This window comes from Erythrolamprus reginae, chromosome 1, assembly GCF_031021105.1.
Source record: "Erythrolamprus reginae isolate rEryReg1 chromosome 1, rEryReg1.hap1, whole genome shotgun sequence".
NCBI classification, from domain to species: Eukaryota; Metazoa; Chordata; class Lepidosauria; order Squamata; family Dipsadidae; genus Erythrolamprus; species Erythrolamprus reginae.
The window spans coordinates 381500824-381523895 of record NC_091950.1 but is presented as its reverse complement, the minus strand read 5'-3'; the positions used below and the strand labels follow the sequence as shown (position 1 = coordinate 381523895).

General features: G+C 42.2%; 1 protein-coding gene across 2 annotated transcripts in view; it reads right to left on the bottom strand.

Moving 5' to 3' along the window:
• SPTBN1 (spectrin beta, non-erythrocytic 1) overlaps positions 1 to 23072 on the bottom strand; it is a 215589-nt gene that overhangs the window by 54886 nt on the left and 137631 nt on the right. For both annotated transcript variants that reach the window (XM_070734769.1, XM_070734770.1), the window contains 9 exons: positions 22460 to 22647; positions 20949 to 21066; positions 18012 to 18170; positions 16903 to 17205; positions 16002 to 16155; positions 13814 to 14684; positions 13573 to 13710; positions 6534 to 7290; positions 5291 to 5493 (listed from right to left, as the gene is read on the bottom strand). In XM_070734769.1, coding sequence (XP_070590870.1) covers positions 5291 to 5493; positions 6534 to 7290; positions 13573 to 13710; positions 13814 to 14684; positions 16002 to 16155; positions 16903 to 17205; positions 18012 to 18170; positions 20949 to 21066; positions 22460 to 22647 — 2891 coding nt within the window. The remainder of the gene's footprint in view (positions 1 to 5290; positions 5494 to 6533; positions 7291 to 13572; positions 13711 to 13813; positions 14685 to 16001; positions 16156 to 16902; positions 17206 to 18011; positions 18171 to 20948; positions 21067 to 22459; positions 22648 to 23072) is intronic.

Below are 23072 nucleotides of genomic sequence, written 5' to 3'. Positions count from 1 at the left end.
CTACCAGACACCTGCCAAGAACAGGCAATATGGAGCATGTTACAGTAGCACATTTGAGCTGACCAGAAGAGATGGACAGTTCAAAGAACCCTGATGAATTACATGCGAATTAGTTTGAAAAATTAATTTTGTTTTACATAATTTCAAAAAATGAGTTTTAATGCACAGGAATACAGATATTTTACAGAAATTTTATAAAAGTTATTTTTTTCCAATCTTCATAATTTGGCTTCATAATTTGGCTTCATAATATTTATTTTATAAAAAATTAGTATTAGTAATCATTCTTAATTTTGATCTTCCTCCCCCTCCTTTTCATACATATCAAACAGGCAAGGAGAGGGTGGCTCATTTAAAACCATCTTTTGAATTTGGGGTGGTGATGGTGGTGGTGGATCTGAACCAGGCACATCATATGTTTAGCTGATTATTGTAGCAAATATATAACATCAGTATACAGCATCAGTTAGGAAAGGAAAACATATCTTGTCAAGGACTCTTAATGAGAAAAAGCTAACTGAAAAGCTACCCAATCTAGATGGCAAAATTCCATTAGGGGGCAGCAAACAAAGAAAACTACTGCTTTCTAGTGATTATGGTTAGTTTTATGCTGTTCACTAAATAGAGGAGAAATGAAAAAAATATTTAAAATAAAATTATCATAGGAGCCTTTGTTCTTTAAAAAATAAAATATTTTTGTGGTGGTAGCTCTTAATAGATTTGTCATCAAAACTCATAATAAAGTCAATTTAAAATGATACTGGTTACAGATAATAGCCTTGTTTATTTCCTGTAAAAAATAGTAACAGAAACTGGGCCATTTTTTCCCCATTCAGCAATGAGAATTCCTTTGTCTCTAAAATGGGCAAAACTTTTCCACTTTCCCCCCAAAAAACTGCATGAAAATTCAAATGCTTTGGCAAAATGTTCTGTTGATAATTCAATTGCATATTACAATTTTTTCTCACACAAGGCATAATTTCTCAAAAGCTCATTAATTAGCCTTGGCTATGAGTTAATATTATATAAACCAACTCTTACCATGTCAAGCTCTCTGGTGGTTTTCATAATCCTTAAATAAAGTAACAGGCTTAAGATAACTTTGCAAATGATTATATCTATGTATTCTAGAAAAAGGAAGTTGTGGTATGCACTTTTAAGGGTTCCCTAATTACAAGCAAGTTTTGTTTTTGAAAGAGATGATTGCAGAATTAAACAAAAACAATTCAGCTTGCTGAACATTAAAACAAATAAGGAAGGCATCAAATATCAGTGATCCTTTACAACTACAGTGATCCCCCGCTCGTTGCGAGGGTTCCGTTCCAGGACCCCCCGCAACGAGCGGGTTTTCGCGAAGTAGTGCTGCGGAAGTAAAAACACCATCTGCGCATGTGCAGATGGTGTTTTAAACTTCCGCAGCGCTAGCGAGGAGCCGAAGATTGGGGGGCGGCGCGGCGAGCGAGCGAGCGAAGCCAAGCCGGCAGCAATGTCGCCGCCGCTGCAGCCAATGCGCGCTACGATCTTCCGGGCCAGCCAGGCTCAGTCACGGAAGGCAGCCGCTCGGCCCGGGATGCTGGGCCGAGAGGAGCCGGGCTTGATGCGCTGAGCCTGGCTGGCCCGGAAGATCGTAGCGCGCGTTGGCTGCAGCGGCGGCGACATTGCTGCCGGCTTGGCTTCGCTCGCTCGCTGCGCCGCCTCCCATCTTCGGCTCCTCAGCGGCGAGCGAGCGAAGCCAAGCCGGCAGCAATGTCGCCGCCGCTGCAGCCAACGCGCGCTACGATCTTCCGGGCCAGCCAGGCTCAGCGGATCAAGCCCGGCTCCTCTCGGCCCAGCATCCCGGGCCAAGCGACTGCCTTCCGTGACTGAGCCTGGCTGGCCCGGAAGATCGTAGCGCGCGTTGGCTGCAGCGGCGGCGACATTGCTGCCGGCTTGGCTTCGCTCGCCGCTGCAGCCAACGCGCGCTACGATCTTCCGGGCCAGCCAGGCTCAGTCACGGAAGGCAGCTGCTTGGCCCGGGATGCTGGGCCGAAAGGAGCCGGGCTTGAAGATCGCAGCGCGCGTTGGCTGCGGTGGCGAGGGCTTGCGATGGAGGGTGGAGGAAGCGGCCATGGGAGGGCGAGCTGCCTCAGGGAGGAGGATCGGGCGGGACCAGGTGGGGGCTGGAATTTCTCCGCCAGGGCGAAGGGCGGGCGAGCGGCGAAGGGCGGGCGAGCGGGTGCTGGGGAGGGCTTCTCGCCCTCCCGCCAGCAAGAGGGGGAGCGAACGGCGTGGGCAGGCGAAGGGCGGGCGAGCGGCAGCGAGGAGTTTGCGTGGGCGGTGGGGAAACTCCTCGCTGATGCCAGCAAGAGGGGGAAGACCCAGGGAAGCCGCCCAGCAGCTGATCTCCCGGTTGCCATCTACGCATGCGTGCCCATAGAAAAAAAAGGGCACGCATGCGTAGATGGTATTTTGACTTCCGGGTTGAAAAATCGCAAATTACCCTGTTCGCAATGGTCGGGGACGCAATAACCGGGGGATCACTGTATACTAGATTTAGACTTAAAAGAAAATGAGAAACAGCAATTTAGTTTTTAAAGGTTTGATTATTATATCTTGGTTCAATAAACTGAAATATGAATAATTTGTTAAACTATAAACACAATCTCTACATGGTGAACTAGAAAATAAACCAGAACATCTTCACTATCTTTCCTCTATCATGCAAAGTAGGAAACTACTACGAAGTTCTCTAACTGTGCTACAAAAATGATGTCTTTTGTATGTCATCCTTTGCTTGTCTGGATTTAGTCATTAGGTTCTATTATTATTATGTGCAAATTATGGAAGCTATAACTATGTGTAAGGATCCAATATTCAAAAAAGTGTGGATCCAGGATGTAGGTAATACCTTTAAAACATCTACAATTAAAATGGGGGTTGGTCTTAATGTTCCATTTTTTCTCCTAAAACTGTAGGTATATATGTATGTGTGTGTGTGTGTGTATGCGCATATGTGTGTATGTGTATACACGCACAGATACATTCACATATACATACATATACATAAACACATACATACATACACATACATACTGTTGTTTAATAATAGCTATTTTTAAATAGATGAAAGTTTCTAACTGGAGATACAACTGAACCAGGGACTGTCTATATTTAAACTACATGCTATTTTCACCCACCTAAGATCATTGAAGACTAACTAGAACCTGAAACAGCACATTGTCTCAGCCAAAGTGCCAGTATAAAATCTTCAATCTGATGTGCCACTCATTCAACAGAGTTAACAGTTAGTTAAGTGGCTGGGTGAGTATACATGTAAGTTATAGCAGGCACTTAAGTCTAGACAGACTTGGCAAGGAAGTTGATACAAAAAAATGTATTAGGTATCTTTTTAAGCTGGTGCTGATAGAGGATGTCATCACTTTCCTTTATTATTAACAACCTTAAAGCCATATATGAACTTGGAATTGTGTGACAGCCCCTCAATAGCTACTCTTCTGGAAACCCATGTAAAGAATTTTTATAACCTTGGCACTGCAGGACAGATGATGCCATCATTCTAGTGATAAATCCTACTACAGAAGTCTATCCTGGATCTCCCTTTCAACTTATTTTTCTAACTTAGTGCTCGCTTCTTATGTAGAACATTATTGTACATCATTGAGTGCAATTAGAAATGTAATTTTGTTGTGGTATGGTAAGCCTGGTAAGCCTAACACAGGAAACTTAAAAAAAGGAATACCAACCAGCAAAGTACTAAGGTTAGAGCCAGCTTATGCTGGTATAACTTTAAGGCAAAGTAAATTTACAGATTTCAGGACAGAGTAAGAACAATAAATTCTGACATTCAGCCGACTTTGTTCTGAATACTGGTCAAGACACAAGAAATGTCAGAAAACAACTTTGACATGCAAACATTCTTACTTGGAAACAATGGACATTTTATGCTCTAATGTCACCTTCCCTAACCTCAACAGGTGTGTTAGACAAGTAGTCAGGAACCATCAACCAGCATATTCAGCTTTCAGAAATCCTAGCTACACATCACGTCTATTCTGGTAGCTTCTTAGTACAATTTATAAACCATGACAGCTTATGGAAAATGCTGATATGGATAAAGTAGACCTGGTACATTAATTCACATGATTCTCATGGTATGATTCTAGTCATATGAATCGAACTGAATTGTTGTTGGTTTTCTTTCGTGTATTACTTATTAAAAAATATTTGCATGGCACCGAGTCATATGAATCTAACAGCTTACAATAGTCCTATATTAAAGCATCCATAGCAAATATCCTCAGCTTAAAACATGAAACAATTTTCCTTTCTGTCCTCAATTAATATCTTACTCAATGAATGTTCTACTAGAGCAGTGATGGTGAACCTTCTTTGACTTAGGTGCCAGAAGGGTTTGTGAATGCGCGATAGCATGCACACACATTCCCACACTCATAATGTAATTCCCTGTGCTTAAACACCCCACCCACAGGCTCTTCCCTCCTCATGCACACTCACAGGACTCACTGAAGCCTCCAGATTTCCAGTAGGCCTGTTGGGCTGTTTGTCCCTCTCCCCAGGATTCAGAGAAGCCTCTTGAAGCCTAGGGAAGTGAAAAATGGCCCAACAAACCAATTGGAAGTCCAGAAATGAAAGAAAGTGGAGCTGCGCTACTACTTACCTTCAGATAGTTGCAACCAGGTCTTGCACACCTCGGCCCATTTCTTCTGCAGCTGGGAAGGCTTTCCTGAAGGCCTGTGTAGCTGATAATAGACCTCTGGATCGATCCGTAACTCTGTTATCATCTGCAGGGGCTTTCCTAAAGGCCTTTCCTGAAAGTCTCTGTAACTGATAACAGAGCTCTCGGTGCAGAGGCCTTCAGGAAAGCCTGTCCGGCTGCAGAAGAAATGGGCGAAGATATGAGAGGCCTGGCTACAAGTGTCCAAAGCTGAAGAAGTTCCTGAAGACCTTTGACAGCAAAAAGGAGGGTGAAGATGAGCAGACAAATGAACTTCTGGTTGTCCTGTTGTTGCCATGGGGAGAGTGAAAATGGCCAAAAAGGCAGCCGAAAATCAGCTGACATAAGGCAATGCCTCGCGTGCCCTCAGACATGGCTCCACGTGCCACCTGTGGCACACATGCCATAGCTTCGCCATCACTGTGCTAGAGCATCCCAATGCCAAATTAATTTGACTGTAGCTTAATGTGTGGTGTGAATCCAGTCAACTGTAATTTATTAATGATATTGTGCATTTGGCAAGCACACGGCTCTCCCAAATATTAATGAACGTACCTGTCATCAATGGAGTCCACTCTCTCTTGGATTTTGTCTGAGTTGATGTTGCCATCACTAACCAGTCTTCTTCCGGTCTCTACGACTGCATTGATTTTCTCCTCGTTGGCATCCATTGTGGTCATGAAATCCTCCTGTTTTTTGATAGCAGCTTCTGCTCCTTCCAAAGTGGTGGGCATTTCAGTATGTGCCAAAACATATTCCTATAATTAAAAAAAGAGATAAAGATATAAATTATTCTACAATTTATGGCTGTTTAGACTACGATTAACATTATCTAGATTAACATAACACAGTACTGTACATTCTGCTAGAGCAGAAAACTGATTTACATCTCTCTAGTGCAAATGGCCTCTGTTGACGCAAACATAATACTAATTTTAATAATAATAATAATAATTTGTTGTATTTGTATGCCGCCCCTCTCCGTAGACTCGCTGTGAATTTTTAAACATGTTTCCATATATAAATGAACTGATTTCTAGGTACTTGTTAATCTTGTTGAGCCAAAAATGAATCTTTACAAAGGTAGATCTGTTGGACCATTTGCAAGACCATGCCACATATTTATAGTCACCTTCAATAGATATAGATTCCAACATCACGATTTGGAGGACTGTGAATTAGTGGCAAGCTCAACCAGGTGACTTCCTAATTTCTCTTCAACTGTGGCTAGAAGCATTCTTTCAGTATAGGATTATAAAGGTTTGGGAAAACCAGAAAACCTTTTATTCAGGTACCCAATAAACGAGAATAAAAATTAGGGCAAGATAAGCAAGATGAACACAAGCTTGTCATTCCTTTTGATCCAGCAGGTATGTGTTGCCTGACTACAGTCAATATATCAGCTTGGGTATCTTATCACAGCTTCCTCATACAAAAAGATTTTCAAAACACTTTTTGTCTGTTTAGGGAATGGTTTCTTGAGAATAAAGATCACTGCCCCACAGGAAAATATCTCAAATTAATTTTCTTATTTTTTCAGGTGACTGGCTTAAATTTGGTCAGTTTAGTCAGTTCAGTAGAAGTTGAAAAAATGCTACTAATGTTTCTCAGAAGTTATCCTCCAAAAAGAGAGTCAGTTTAATATCACTATTTTGGCATTTCAAAGTAAGAATGGACATTGTGTTCCCGCCCCTCCAGTTCAACAAGGGGGGATGCTATTCATAACATTTGGAGAATCACAAGTTGCCCGAACCTACTTTCTGAAAATTAAAGCATCCTTGTCAAGATAACTGCTCACCTGGTTGTTAAGAAATGCCTCTGCTTGCTTTGTGTCTCTAAGGAACAACTGGTAAGCATGGGACTGGGAAAGAAGATTCTGCCGATTTTCCCACATTTTGTGAAGCTCATTCCATCCGGTGTCCAAGGCTTGCAGACGCTGGTGTAAGAACATGTACTGAGCATCAGTCTGACCCTGGGTCACCATCTCACCAATATCTCTCATTTTCTGATAGTCTTCCTCATAATTATTTATTTCATTCTTAATGTTTTCGTGCTGTGTAAGCAGCTTTTCTGCTTCCATCAATGTATTGGGCATGTCTTCTGAGGCAATGGCTGTTTGGGTCCGGGAAAGCCAGGATTGGAAATCATCTAAGTCACGCAAAAACTGCTGCAGTTTGCTTGCCTCTCCCAAGGACTCTTCACGGTTCTTCAGAGTTGCTTTCATTTCTTCCCAAACATCATTGATTTCAGCAAGCCTGGACAGAATGGCTCGAGCCTGGTCAGGATGCTCCGATTCTAACTTTTCGGCCTCTTTCTGGAGATCAGCGAGCTTAGCTTCAATAGCTACCAAGTCACGTTCCATTCCAGTTAGTTTCCTCTGAAGAGCTATAACACCAGCCAAGTCATTGCCAAGCTCTTGGGTGGACTCAATAACTTTAGTCTTCTCCCTGATCCAAGATTTGGTTTCATTACATTCAAGATGATAATTCTGGATACTGAGAGCTGAGATAAGAGCATCTTTCTTGATGTCCACCAGTTCCCTGAATTGGCTCCATCTAAAGCAAAGATGCAGAGAGGGGAAAAAAAACAGTGAACTTCACATTTTCATCATTGATTCGCCATTCCACATGTTTTTCGCCTCTTTATTTGTAGTTCTCAATATAATACTTTAACTTTAAATAATTATATTACTTTATTAAATTCTAAAATACTTGAACATTCCAAATTCTAAAATACTTGAACATTCCAATCTATAAGAAGCGGACACAAATAACATCATTTGCTTAATTAATGTTTATAAATAATTAGAAACTCTAAATAAAGAAAGTAGGCAAACCTAACTAGGGTAGGAAGAGGAGTTTGGCTGACAAAAGTAAATGCCAATTGCTTATTATTATTTTTCAGGAACAAATTAGGCGTTGATTGCTTACCTGAACGCCTCTTCTCGTACGGTGAGCGGGTACAGCAGTCACATGGGTTGCTCATGTCCAATCCGGTGGAACTGAGCCTAGTGTTAAAAAAGCTTGCCGGATCCGCCCCTTCCCCAGAATTCGCGAATCCATAGACTAGGCTCAGCTGTGAAGCTCTGTAGTGTTCAACTCTTATTGTTAGAGGAAAAAGGATTATAGAAGGTAAAGAAGACACATACAAGGGCGGGAAGTGACTGCTGTACCCGCTCACCGTACGAGAAGAGGCGTTCAGGTAAGCAATCAACGCCTATTCTCCGTACTGAAGGAGCGGGTCCAGCAGTCACATGGGACATACCCAATAGATGGTCCCTAGGGAGGGGTTAGATTGCTATCGTGTGAGATAACGGATTGGAGTACCCTTCTGCCGAAGGCAGCGTCCGCTGAAGCGTAAGCATCAATCTTGTAGTGCCTGATGAAGGAATTTGGCGAGGCCCAAGTGGCTGCTTTGCAGACCTCCTCCAACGGGGCTTGAGTCGCCCAAGCGGCCGAGGTGGCTGCGCTCCTGGTGGAATGCGCTGTGATGTTCCTTGGGACTGAGAGGGAGGCCGATTCATAGGCCTTAGATATAGTCCCTCTGATCCAACGGCCTATTACTGTTGAAGACACTTTGGCACCCATGACTCTGGGGTGATAGGCTATAAACAGTGCTTCTGACCTCCGAAAGGGTCCAGTGCGTTGGATATAGATTCTCAGCGCTCTAATAAGATCCAGGGTGTGCCATCTAATTGCCAAGGGATGGTCTCGTTGGAGGCAGAAGGATGGTGGGACAATATCCTGAGTTCTGTGGAACATGGAACTGACCTTGGGTAAGAAGGTGGGGTCCAGTCGCAAGACTACCTTGTCCTGATGAAATTGACAAAGGTTCTGCCTGATTGAGAGGGCAGCCAACTCCGAAATGCGTCGTGCAGAGGTAATAGCCACCAGGAATGCTACCTTAAAGGATAGGTACCTGAGGGACGCCGATTTAAGGGGTTCGTATGGTGCCTGCGTGAGGGAATGGAGAACCCGTGGCAAATCCCAGGATGGATACCTGTGGACCTTGGAAGGTCTGAGGTTGGCTATGCCCTTGAGGAATTCCTGAACTTCAGGGAAGGATCGGAGAGGCTGTCTGCGGGGACCCCCTAGGACAGATGAAATGGCTGCCAGATGACGCCGGAGGGTGCTGGTGGAAAGTCCTTTATGGAAGCCTTGCAGAAGGAAGGAAATGATTCTGTGTATGGGGATGCACAGAGGAGAGAGACCTTCCTGTAGACACCACTGGTGAAACTTGGACCACGTGTGGTCGTAGATTCGATTGGTCGAACCCCTTCTGGCCTTTAAAATGACCTCCACTGAATCGGGGTCATGACCACGCAGTTCTAAGTCTCTCCTGATAACAGCCAGGCGGTGAGGTGGAACCACTCCGGGTCTGGATGGAATGAGGCCCCCTGCCGCAGCATATCCCCCGAAACGGGGAGTCGCCAAGGGTCCTGGACGGACAGCTGTTGGAGATCCGCGAACCAGGGCCGGCGGGGCCAATGAGGGGCGATTAAGATTACTCGGGCCCTCTCGGTGAGGACCTTGTGAATCACGTCCGGGAGAATTGGAATTGGAGGAAATGCGTAGAGTAGGCCTGGAGGCCATGGACTCCGGAGGGCATTGATTGCTTCCGCTCCCGGGGATGGAAATCTGGAAAAGAAGCGAGGGAGTTGGGCGTTCGCATTGGTCGCGAAGAGATCCAGGATTGGTAGGCCGAATCTGAGGCTGATTTGATGGAACAGGTCTTGATGGAGGTTCCACTCTCCTGGGTCTATCGTTGCTCGAGATAGCCAATCCGCCTGGACGTTGAGGCTCCCCGAGATGTGGTCGGCTAGGAGCGACCGAAGATGTTTTTCCGCCCAAAGGCCTAACTTGAGGGCCTCCCTCATGAGGGCCTTGGATCTCGTGCCCCCCTGTCTGCAGATATGGCTTTTTGTGGCAATGTTGTCGGTGAGAATGAGAACGTGCCGGTTGGGAATGCGAGGAGAGAAGTGCTTCAGAGCCAGGGAAACGGCTCTTAACTCTAGCCAATTGATTGGCCTGGAAGCTTCCTCCGGGGACCACGTGCCCTGGGCTATCATCCCCTGGGCGTGGGCGCCCCATCCCGATAGACTGGCATCTGTGGTGATGACAAATTGATCCGGGCACCTGAACGGGGATCCTTTGTCCATGGCCGGAGACTTCCACCACTTGAAGGATCTGCGAACACTTGGTGGGATGACAATGCGACGATTTGAGTTGCTGTGCCCCGATCTCTGAAAGGGTAATAGGAGCCACTGGAGTTCCCTAGCATGAAGGCGAGCCCAGGGAATGATGCCTATGCATGACACCATCTTCCCCAAAAGGGATGACAGAGTTACTATGGATACTGAAGAATTAGATAAAATGTTAGAAATTAACTCCCCTATACTGAGTTTTCTCTCGGGAGAGAGAAAAACCTGGGAGGATTCTGAATTAATAATGGATCCCAGGTGTAAGATGGATGTGGAAGGTTGGAGGTGACTTTTATCAAAGTTGATGGAAAATCCATGGTCCTGAAGGACTGACATGGTGACAGAAAGGTCTGTTTTCACTTTCTCTAGGGAGTTCCCATGAATCAAAATATCATCAAGATAACATAAAATGTGGATGGGAGACGCCCGGATATAGGCCGCCAGGGACCCCAAGAGCTTTGTAAAGACCCGAGGGGCCGAGGAAAGGCCAAATGGCATCGCCCTATACTGGAAATGCCTGCCTTGAAAGGAAAAACGTAAAAATTTTCTGTGGCATTTGGCTATAGGAATGTGGAGGTAGGCCTCAGTGAGGTCTAAGGAGACCATGAAATCTCCCGTGTGGATGGCGGCCAAAATAGAAGATAAGGAGTGCATCTTAAACTTCCTATATTTGATGAATAGGTTTAGCTTCTTTAAATCCAAAATAGCTCTCCAACCTCCGGAGGACTTTGGAACCATAAATAGGATGGAGTAAAACCCTAGGCCCTTCTGACCGGAAGGAACCGGTTGAATGGCTCTGATGGACAATAAATGAGAAATGGCCTCCTCCTTACAATCTGAGGAGGACCTGGGAGAAGGGCAGGAAATAAAACGTTTCGGGGGAGGAGAAATAAATTCTAAAAGGAGGCCTGTTTGAACAGTGTCAATGACCCAGGGGTCCTTGGAGGAGAGACGCCAATTAGAGGCGAAATGGGCTAGGCGACCCCCTATGGGAATTGAGGAAAGATTACCATCTAGGTTTTTTTGAAGCCCTGTTAGAGGACGCTCCCCTTTGGAAGCGAAAACCTCTGCCCCTGGAGTTCCTACCTTGGGAACGAAAGCGGGGGGAATACTGACCTGGAGATCTCTGATAGGAAGCCGCTTGATCTTGCTGGCGCCCTGGGCGACGAAAGGACTGCGTTTTGGTAGCCTTTTTTGTGGTTGGACCCAAAACTTTCTTCTTGTCCGTGGTTTCCGTGAGGAGTGGATCCAGAAGATCACCGAAAAGAAGGTCGCGCTTTAAGGGGCCCTGGGATAACTGCCACTTCTGGCGTACTCCCGCTTGCCAAGGGCGAATCCATAGGAGTCTTCTTGCCGTTGTAGAAGCTGCAATAGACTTAGCAGAAAATCTAGTAGATTGCAAGGTGGCATCAACCACGTACTGGGCAGCTGCAAAGACCTTGTTGAAGTCTTGTTGACCTCTCAAGTCATCGGGAGGAATATGCTGTTGAAGTTGACGAAGCCACAGAAGCATGGCTCTGGAGAAAAAGGAAGCTGCTGCAGAACTTTTAATGGCCCAGGAATCTGCGGTGAATCCTCTTTTGAGCATTTGTTCAATCCGCTTGTCCTCTGGGCGGAGGACTTCCTCCGCTTCGCCTGGCACAGCCGCTGCCGAGTGAAGGATCTTGACAGGTTCATCCGGTTTGGGAAAAGATAGAAGCTCTTCATAGGAAGAGGAAAGTTTGTACAACTTTCTGTCCTTGGTGGAGGGATTAAGGCCAGAGGCTGGGAAATCCCACTGTTTGAGTAAAGCATCTTTAAACAATTTAGGCATAGGAATTACCTCGTTATCCTCCTGTTCCTCTGTGAAGTAAGGTAAATTCTCCTCCGGGGGATCAGTGGAAGTGGAGGCTTGTTTCTCCTGGGCCGCTAATCCCGTAGAAATTCTAGCTTTGAGGAGGAGAGATTTGAATAATTGAGAAGGAAAAATAGTAATTGGAGAAGGAACCTTTATTTGGGATTCCTCATCATCTGAGAGGCCTTGAAAGGGATCCTCATCATCCTCCATATCCTCATATTCGTCCTGAGAGGAATCTGAATCATCCTGAATAGGAGCTCTAACCGCTGGGGAAGAACCCAAGGGGCGGGAGGGACGAGGAGGAGGAGGAGGTAAGGGAAGCTCATTGATGGTGGAGAGTTTGGCATCAATGGCCTTGGACAACACAGCAAAAATAGATTGGAACTCAGGAGGTAAACTAGAAATATCAGCAGGAATGGCAGAAGAATCCCTAAAGGCCTGGGAGGATCCTGGCTGGGGGGAATCTTCAATAATATCTGGTTCCTCTGGACCTATGCCCCATAGGTTAGGTTGGGGTCTGTCTAGGTTAGGCTCATCCAGAGATAACACAGGGACCCCAGAAGGAGGTAGACTAGAAGCCTCTGGGGGGTCTTGACTACTGAGTACTTGGGCCTGTACTTTCAAACGTTTTGCTGATTTGTCATGGATTCTTTGTAGGGCTAGGTCCCTTGGTCGAGGGGCGGGCCCCTGGAGAAGAGGAGGAAGAGGCCTGGGGGATACTAGTAATCTCATCGCCTGTAGGCCTGGCCTCTCTGGGACCTTTAGTTGTGCCTCTCTTGGGAAAAGTAGCCATAGTCTGACAATTAACAGAAGACAAGGCTGAGCCAATAACTGAATAATTAAGGAGAAGAATTTCAAGGACTTCCCAAGAGGAATGGATCCTGCTTCGAGGCCTCGAAGCTGCTGAGACTTGAGGGCAATCTGGGCAAACCCAGAGTTCGTGTCCCCAAATCCAGCGGGGCCAGCCTCCCTAAACTTTATAATTAAGTAAACCAAGGCACTCTGGTTGGAGGCTTAGCCGGTGGAGAATTAAGCCTGGGCGTCCCAAGGCCCGCTCCGGGATCCACGCGGTGGACTGAGGCCTACGCGGCTGGCAGGAGGCCAACACGAGAGGCCTAAATTTAAAAAGGGCGCGAAGGCCTTCGCGCCGAAAAATCGCTCCGTAATATTTCTTAAAGGGGAAGCGATCGACTAAGTCCAGGAGACTAGCAAGACGTCTCACTCCGCAGGAGGTATTTCTTAAGCCCTTTAATAATATACAATAATGAATCAATAAATCAATAAATCAATACTTGCACCAAGACCTCCAGGCCAAAGGATTAAAGGAATCCACAAGCGGCAGCGGGGATCGTACACGGCAAAACCGCCGGGGGAAAACGAAACCGCAACTTCTCCAAAGGAAAAAAGCCGAGCCACAAACGGCTGGCGCTATAGTGCAAGTAAATAATAATGGTAAAACAATTCTTACTACTTTTGAAGGAAAAGATCGAAGGGAAGGTGTTAGAAAGTTGAACGAGCTATCACAATACAACCGCAGGATATGCGAACTGAGCGAATTCTGGGGAAGGGGCGGATCCGGCAAGCTTTTTTAACACTAGGCTCAGTTCCACCGGATTGGACATGAGCAACCCATGTGACTGCTGGACCCGCTCCTTCAGTACGGAGAAGCATCTATTCTATTTTGAATGAACAACATAGACTATAAATAATAAATGAGACAATATCTGTCTGGCCCTAGATAAAAGATGCCCTTAAACCTAAAAAAGTTAGGCAAAATGAGACCAAAGGCAAATACATTACCTTGTATTGAGCTTATCTTGCTGTGCCTTGATCTCTTTTTCATTTGGATGGCCATTGTGTATCAGCTGCCTAGCTATCTGATTGACCACAGCAACACGTGACGCTTGATTATTCATTTCTGGTTCTAAACTTTCAAATCTAGAAAAGGGGAAAAGGAAGAAAAAGACGCAAGAAGCATTAATGATTAAGCCCACAGCTCAATGAACATGGTTTTTTTTTAAAAAACTACAAGGCCTCTTACCTGTGCTGTATCACTTCCAGATCTTCCAGTTTCTCAGGTATCTCCATGTTATTCAGCCATTGTTCCTTCTCATCTATCCAAAGTTCACAAGCATCTGCTTCACTGAACATCTTATACAAAGCCAAAGTGTCTTGTAATGCCTGCTTACGAAGCCGGGTGAGTTCTGCAACCTCTTTGTACCTTTCCTCTATTCCAGACAATCTGCTCTGTACATCTATGGACTCAGCATACTCCTCTGGTAAGGCTTTAGCTTGTTCGTGCAGAGAATCAATTATTGACCTGTAGCTCGCAATCTCTTCAGCCACATCTTTGTGTTTCCTAACCAAGGATTGAGTTGAATATTCATCATGGCCAACATCATTGCTTGAGACAATTTTGAGGATGTCCAACATCCATGTGTCAATGTATTCAGCATCAGCCTGGAACTGGTGAAGTAGGGAAGCGTCTTCTAGTCTTTTCTTCCGTATGGAAGAGAGCTGCTCCAAATTAGCCCACTGATTCTGGATATCTGAAATCCTCTCTCTGATTTTCTCAGACCCAAAGTGATTCTCAGTTATCATATCTTCCCCTTCTTTGACTGCTTGTTGGAAGTGACCACTCCGACCACTCATTTCATCTTCAAATGCCTTGTGTTTGGTAAGTAGCCGGACAATGCTGGTTAAATCTTTTCCATAATCATCTGATGACAAGATCTGTTCCTTTTCTCTTATCCATCCCTCCTCTTCAGCCATTTCCCAGAAGAATTTCCAAAGACGTCGTGATTCTTCCAAGCGAGCATGACGTAGGGCTGACAGCTGACATAACTCTTGGTAACAGAATTCCATGTGAGCCACACGGTCTCGAATAACTTGTGGATCGCAGGGTTTGTAACCTTTCCACAGGCAGAAAGAGGACATGGAAAATTAATTGCAAGAGAATATTACATTACTTACACCAAGAGACATGGAGAATGCTAGTTGCTTAAAAACTGGTCATAGATTTTTCAATTTAAATGATTTCAATTTAATACATGTAAACTTCAGAAACATCTCCAAACACAAGTTAAAGGAACTCTCTGGTGGAACTTCAGACATCACTCTTCATTCCTCCACCACCACTTCCCAAGATGCAAACAAACAGCCCAAGTTCTATGCATCCAAAATCTTTGCAATACAGGGAGCAAAATCTGTTCCTCTAAAAAGTCCTTTGAAATTTCTTTCTCTGTTGTGATGAAATAACACCAGCAAACTGTAGGAAATTCTGAAGAAACCCTATGTAGAGTACATAATTATCCTCAACAGATTTTTCTTATATAAACCCATCACATCATGTGGTCAGATTTTATTTTTATTACATCTGGAATAATGGTTACATTAAGCCAGAAAGAAGGAATGGAAAGGAACATTTGTGAAAAATGCTGGAACTGGGACAGGATCACCATAATTATTAAATCTGTTTTAACAAATATTTTACTGGCCAAGAAATTAAATGTATACTGCTATACAACCCGTGGTGCCAACTTTGATCAAATACATATGGTTTCATGACTGTGCACTTCTTATCTATATGTGTTGTTTCTGTAAATGAACATTTAAATATTGTGCTTGAAGCACAGTTATAAGATGGAATAGGCATGTCCAGAGAATCTGGATGTGTATATGTTCCCTTCCACTTGACAGTTAACTTCTATGTGATCTAATTTATGTGGCTGCCCAATTCACAAAAGGTGACTTTGAGTGTTTACAATAAACTAATAATTAGTATCTTCTCTTTGAACATCTAACGTACATGGGGTGACAATTGGCAACTACCAATAGGGTCATTCTTTGTCAACTGCATGCCACTTGACTGATTTTTGCAGCTTTATTTGAAAAGAAACAATCACAAAAATAACATATATGATAGGAAAAAAGTGCTTTTTCTAAATAAATAAAAATGAAGATGATTGAAGGTGAGAAAACAGAGAGCTCTGTTTCATCACCTTCAATCATCTTCATTAGAAAGAGCACTTTTTTTATATTGCTCTGTTTTCTCACCTTCAGTCATGTTCATTTTTATTTCATTAGAAAGAACACATTTTTTTCTATCATATATGTTGTTTTTGTGATGGTTTCTTTTCAAATAAGGCTTCAATTTCACCTGGTCCACTTGACAAAGAATGACCCAATAGTTCCAAGTACACATCTAAGAGTAAACCCAAGTATCTTACCTTCCCCATCTGTAGCAAATTTCTGGGCAGATGCATTGACCCCTCTCACTCGCTCAGCTTGTATGGCAATGTCAGCTTCCACAAGAGCATGTTTCTGCAATAGGTCTTCTACCCCCAAGAGATGTTTGCCATAATCTTGAGACACTAGCAACACCTGTTTGCATATAATCAATTGAAGCATAAATTCCTAATTGTTTATTTTTTAAAAAAATTGAATGATATTTTTCTGACTGTTTCATAAATATCCCTTTTTAGATCTTTTGCACTTGCCCAACATGTTCCATAAAATACAAATGCTTTTGCAAATACAGAACCCAGGACTTGTTCATCACCTGTCTAATTTTATACACTAATTCATACTCCACAATTGACTAAGTGTCTTATTTTGTATTATTCTATAAAAGGAAATTGGGAATACGTTCTTAACACAATGGACAGTACATCACTTTAAAAAATTAATACCTGAGAAGGTACTTGCAGCAGCTTGGTTCTCAAAAGATTAAAATTTGATATACAGCTAGTCCTTGACTTACAAACATTTGTTTAATGACCAATCATGGTGATGAAAGTGCTAAAATGACTCATGACCAGGTTGTAAAATAAGACATGAATCACTTAACAATTTCATTGCTTAGCAATAAGAGTTCCAATCTCAACTGGGATCATAAATCAAGGATTAGTTTTAAACCCAAAGATTTAATCCAAATCTATTCTACTTTGTCAGAATATAATCTAGCCTCTTTGTTAACTCAATTGAACTAAATCCTAATGGGAATAGTTATAACCATAGAATCTGCATACCCTTTATCTCATTGGAAAATGTGAGCAGCTGCCTAATAAATGTATAATGAAATATTGCTTTTTTTTCTGAATACAGTTGGCATGCAGTTCTGCCATTTACCTTCATCTCATCCATCCAATCCATAATATAGAGCATTTCTTGGAAGATCTTTTGCAAACCAAGATTCATCTCTAGTCGTTGCCTGCGTGCCCTTAGTAACTCCAGGAGATATTCCCATAGGCGAATCACATTATCTTTCCTTGCAGTGATGCGTTTAATATCATGATAGTTCTCTGCTTCAAGTTCCCTGGCAACAGCAACGACTGCCTGGACTCTTTCTTCATAGGCTGCAATATCTGTCTCAATAGCTTCATGTTTCTTTGTTGCAGCCTCTACAGCTGGAAGATCAAATCCAAAGTTGTCCTACAAGAGGACACATTAAGTAGATTAGTACAATGGCATTGAGATTGTTTAACATAAAGCCTCTTATTACATTTCTACAGTTGTCATGGGTCTACCTCTGGCTTGGGATCAAACGGCCTTGAAAAGTAGAACTTGTTTAAAAAATTTGGTTGACCTGTGATGTTTTCCCCATCTTGCTCCTATAATTCTCCAATTGTGGCCTATTAAATTGAGAATAATTGGTGAGCCAACATGTCTTAGCCATAGTATGAACCCAGTCAGTGCTGTGCCTGTATTCTTGATAGGGCAATTGACTAATAAATAAAGTTATACCTCTATGTTATACCATATTTTGCATTTGAAAAAGGCAAATACACATATCCTGATCACGTGGAATGGCAGACTTGCACTTCTTTTGACTAGTAAACTTTAGTCCAGTGTTCTACTTAGTCATAATTCCCTGCCCTTTACTACAAGGCTATTAACATTTCGGACATGATGATGTCACCATAGGATTGTCTCTCTAAATGGTCTACGATGTAGTGTTAGAATTCAGTAAGGATTGAATCTTGCATCAACATAATTTTACAAATTAAAAAAAGAGTTGGCAGTAAACCTGAACATGACTTAATTTTTTGTGGACAAATTCCATTCTATGGTTAACAGATACTGGTGCAAGGAATTTGTTCATAAGTGTTTTTGTGTAGGTTTATTCAGAATCCTGAAGGAAATGCAGAGAAACATGTCCATCCCCCTAATGCAAGTTGGAAATCATCCCTGGGTTAGAGAGTGCCGCTTTATTTGCCTAAATTCTTTAAAAGTGTCACCTGAGAAACCAGTCGTTGATTTTCACTTAGCCAAGTTTCCCGCATAGCTGCCTTACGGTCGAATCTGCGAGCAAGTTGTTCCAGTTTCTCCTGTCGGATGAGCTCATTGCGCAATGCCAGTTCTCTTTCATGTTCAGCTTTTTCCAGTCTTTCCCAGGCCTGAGTAAATAATTAAAAAAATGTGCAGGTTACACAAAGAAAAAAAATTGGGAAATGTAAATGTTTATTTCAGCACTGAATCAATATTACATAATAATTTAATAAGACAGTTTTTGGATTGCTCGTATTATTTAGGAAACCTAAGAGGCAAAGCCCTTCATGAGTGACATTGAGGGCTGATCAAAGCATTAAAAGTATCAGTGGTAGCATTTATGCTGCTATAAAATAGAATAAAATCTTATTGTTTTACCTGGGAGTTTTCCTCTCTGTGGTTCATTTGAAGGGTTCTATATTCTGCATAGCAATAAGTCAGATGCTGAATGACAAAACCTTATGGCTGACTCAGAAAAGATAGGTTTCACTTTATAAAAGGAAACCTTTCAAGGACTCATGGTGTACAGTGAAAAATCTGAAAAACTGCTAAGGGAGAAAAACTTGGATAGGATTTCCTTTAGTCAGGATGCTATTCTTATCTTAGCAACATATGTACTTTCCCAAGAAATGAAGAAATGCATCCTGAAAACTTTGCAAACACAATTACAGCAGCAAACGCCATCATAGCAATATTACACTAAAGCAATCTGATCTAGCAGGGAAAAACAGGACATCACATCACAAGTTCCCTGTGCAGTTAATGCTCAGCACCCTTTCATCCAAAACGTTTGGTCGGATGCCTGTTTGAAGGAAAGGCCATATAATATATTGCATGTTTTAATAGAATGCAAACAAGGGAGCCAATCCATTTATCGGATCTTCCTTATATAAAAAAATAAACAATTCTCAACTCCTAATCAGCCATCTCGTATTCAATCTTCAGATGTCCTGCTGTTGGCACCTAAGGATATTTAAGAATTTACAAGCAATTTCACACATGAGGAATTTACTGCTGCAATTATGCATGAAAGCAACAGCTGCCCTGAGAATTCCAGCCAGGATGAAAAGGAAATTATAAAGTGTTATTCTTCCAAAAGTACGTTATCTCTACTAGATCTTGTCAAACTAGTTGCTGTTCATCTGGTTCAACCAGTAAAGCAATTAACTGTCTTCCTTTCTAGCATCTTTGTTGCAGAGCAGTAAGTTTCAGTAGTTTCATTATACGTTTTTCTCTCTTTGAACATCCTCTCTCTTATTCCTACTTGAATGGAGAGTTTGCCTGGCAAAGGAAGTTATGTAGCAGTATATTCTTCCTGTTCATTCCAACACTCTTTTTCCATAAGAGCCTTCCTGAATACTATTCTCCGCAGCAGACGATTAAGTGCAGGCCTATTTTCATTTTCAGGTTATAAATGGCTTCATTTTGGTAAAGCTAGACATGCATAGACTCAAGGAAACCAAATTATAATTTTAAAATAAAGCATATTCAATGTGCTGCTCTTTATAGCAATAGCACTTAGGCTTATATACTGTTTTTCATAGTCCTCTCTAAGCGGTTTACAGAGTCCTGCATATTGCCCCCAACAATCTGGGTCCTCATTTTACCCATCTCAGAAGGATAAAAGACTGAGTCAACCTTGTGGAAGACAGAATACATGATAATACATGATAAGTCCTCGGAGAGGGGCGGCATAGAAATCCAATTAATAAATAAATATCCAGAAGCAAAACTAGGACAAGTCACAGAAACACTTCTATAGTGCACAAAAAGTGACTTGCATTTGTTCTTGCATTCTCCATAAAAATCTAAGTCAGAAATTTACTCCCTGGTGACTTGTGTGTACCACAAACATCTTCTAGGGCAGCATTTTGCAACCTCAGATGCTTTAACAAGAATGGAATTCAACTCCTAGAATTTCCCAGATAGCGTGAGGAATTCTGGGAGTTGAAGTCCATATATCTTAAAGCTGCTCAGGTTGAAAAACACTTGTTTTAGGGATTCTTTCTTCCATATTAATTCTTTCTTCCATATTAAGTAAGAATAGTGGGAAACTCAGTGGGGAGGGATGTTTGAAGAAGCAGAGATGAATTAGGACAGCTAATCCTGATAGTAGTTGCTAGAAAAGTCATTTTGAAAAGAAGAGTCCAGAGTTGGGCTATCTCCTTATATTGATTAGAAATAAATGCAGAATGAGAACTGAGAGTTTCATTATATCACTCCTCTATTTTTGGTTTTGTTCGCCTACCACTATGTCTGGCTCCATTTTGTCTCAGGAAAAAAATCCTTTCAGCATGCACTTACGCTTGGCTTTGCATTTTTTAAAAAAGACTGCCTTTACAATTGGATAATTTATTTCTTATTCCTCTTCTAGGTAGCTACCAGGATATATTTATATGCCAACCTGATCTATGAATGTGGTGAACAAATTCTTATTATTTTTTTAAAATTTTATTTTAGATTTCTAAAAATTTATTGACTGATTCCTACCCCACTTTTATTACTTTTCTAAATACTTCAATTCAGCAAACATACTAATACTCCTCCTATTTCCCCCAAAATAACAACAACCATGGAAGATGAATTGCGCTGAGAGAGTGACTAACCCTCAGTGACCCACAGCTGTCTTTCATTCAAAAGTAAGACTAGAACTCACAATCTCACCATTTCCAGCCCGCTGCTCAAGACCAATTAATTAATTAATACACAAGAATTAAGGAGCCCATGCTATCTAAGGGTTTTTGACAGTTTTAAGTCCAAACCATTTGGAAGTCACAATGTTGTTGCATTATATACTAGAAATCCTATCCAGGGCTATTGTAAATCTTCAAAATGCTGATCATCCCACAGTTCAGTTAGTAGGACTTGGAGAACAAATCAATTAGAAATTTATATAGGTATTTTACCTTGTTGATATCTGAGATGAGTTTTCCTTCTCTGGGCATATACACTTTTTGATTGTTAGCCCTCATTTTACTCTGGATGGTGAAAAGCAGGACTTCCAGATTTCCTTTTTCTGTGAATCTGAAAAGAAAGCAGTGTGGGTAAAATCCAGAGGCAAATATTAACTCTGCAAAGAAACAATAGGGTATTTCTGTCTAGTGCAGTCATGGAAAACCTATGGTAAGGGTGCCACAGGAGGCACGTGGAGCCATATATGCTGGCACCCAACCTGTTGCCCTAGCTCAACTTCAGTGTGCATGTATGCTGCCCCGAGTCTACGGAGAGGGGCGGCATACAAATCTAATAAATAAATAAATAAAATAAATAAATAAATGTGTGTGCCAGCCAGATGATTTGTGGTTCATAGAGGTGCTGGGAAGGCGTTTTTGTCTTCCAGAAAGCTTCCAGGGGCCTGGGGGAGAGCATTTTTACCTTCCTCAAAAGGAAGCCTTTGGAGCCTGGGGAAAGCGAAACACTAGCCTACTGGGCCCACCAGAAGTTGGGAAACAGGCCATTTCCGGCCTCCAGAGAGGCTCCAGAGACAGGGAAGCTGTTTTCACCTTCTCCAGGCATTGAATTATGGGTGTGGGCATTCGCACATGCGTGATAGCGCTCGCCCACGCTTGTTTGGCGTCTGAGGAAAAAAAGGTTCGCCATCACTAATCTAGTGTATATATATATATATGGATGCTTCAGATGAACAGAGTTATTGCAGCCATATTAATCTATGCAGGTAAAATAAATAAACAAGCAATCTGTCAACAAGGCACATGATGCATATAACTAAGTTTATTATTTTCCACAGAAAATGTTCAGCACCAAGAGAAATATATTGCTAAGATGATTTACTGCTACTGTATTTTGGATTAGACATAATAATACATTTTTATATTCCTTCCTACAATTGGCAGTCACTTTTGATTGTACATCTGCTTGTAGCCCGTGTTGCTTATACGTTATAATAAAGGCAAACACCCTTATTTCTAAGATAACATCTTGCATGCTCATAGCTCAGACCACTTACAGCCCTGGGATCTTATCTGCACTCATATCAAATGGATAGAGAAGGACTTTTATACTTAGCTAACCATGAAATGAGCAAAATACTTAATTTAATATAATTATTTCCAAAAGAAAACAAAAAAAGACAGTGGTACAGTGATTAAGGCATTGGATTAGAAACAGAGACTTAGTTCACCCTTAGCTATGGAAACTCATTGTGTGACTTTGGCCCAAGTCATTCTCTCTCAGCCTAATCCCACTCATGGGAAAAATAGGAGGGAGCACTAAGTATATCACCTTGAGTTCCTGCATGAATGGTATAAATCTAGCATTTCCCCAGGAAAACATTACTAGGTTCTAATTGTCTAAGATTAACACATGCAAATTGCCAGATGATGTCTGTTGTTTATTTCACTGAGATTAATTCTTCTCTCCCAACCCAAAAGATAATGAGATGGTGAATAAATCGTACTTGGGCGGTTTTTCCACTGTGCGGTAGGTATTAAATGCTTGGAGCTGTTGCTGCACACCAATCAGTGAGTTAGCAAACTTGCGATTGTTCAGAATGATAATGGTTTGTTCAATCCACTCAAGGAGATCAGAGGCAAGAGACTCATATTTCTCAATCATCTTCTCTGTTTCAATTGCATTGTCAAGAACCTGTAACAAGCAGTTCAAGGTAAAGAGATAAGGGTCAAACTTCTTCAAGTAAAAATCATGGCAATGTGAAGGTGATATTCATGTCTACAAATTTTTAAGTTCACACAATGTATTTCACAGCAAGCCAAAACAAGTGGGCAAATGAAATTAAAAAATTGGGGTTGCTGAGATAATGGATTAAAAAAATGCACATGCCCAAATAAAATGTTAGTACAGTGTTCCCTCGCTTTTTGCGGGGGATGCGTTCCGAGACCACCCGCAAAAGTTGAATTTCCGCAAAGTAGAGATGCGGAAGTAAATAAACTATTTTTGGCTAAGAACAGTATCATAAGCCTTCCCTTAACACTTTAAACCCCTAAATTGCAATTTTCCATTCCCTTAGCAACCATTCACATTATTACTCACCATGTTTATTTATTAAAGTT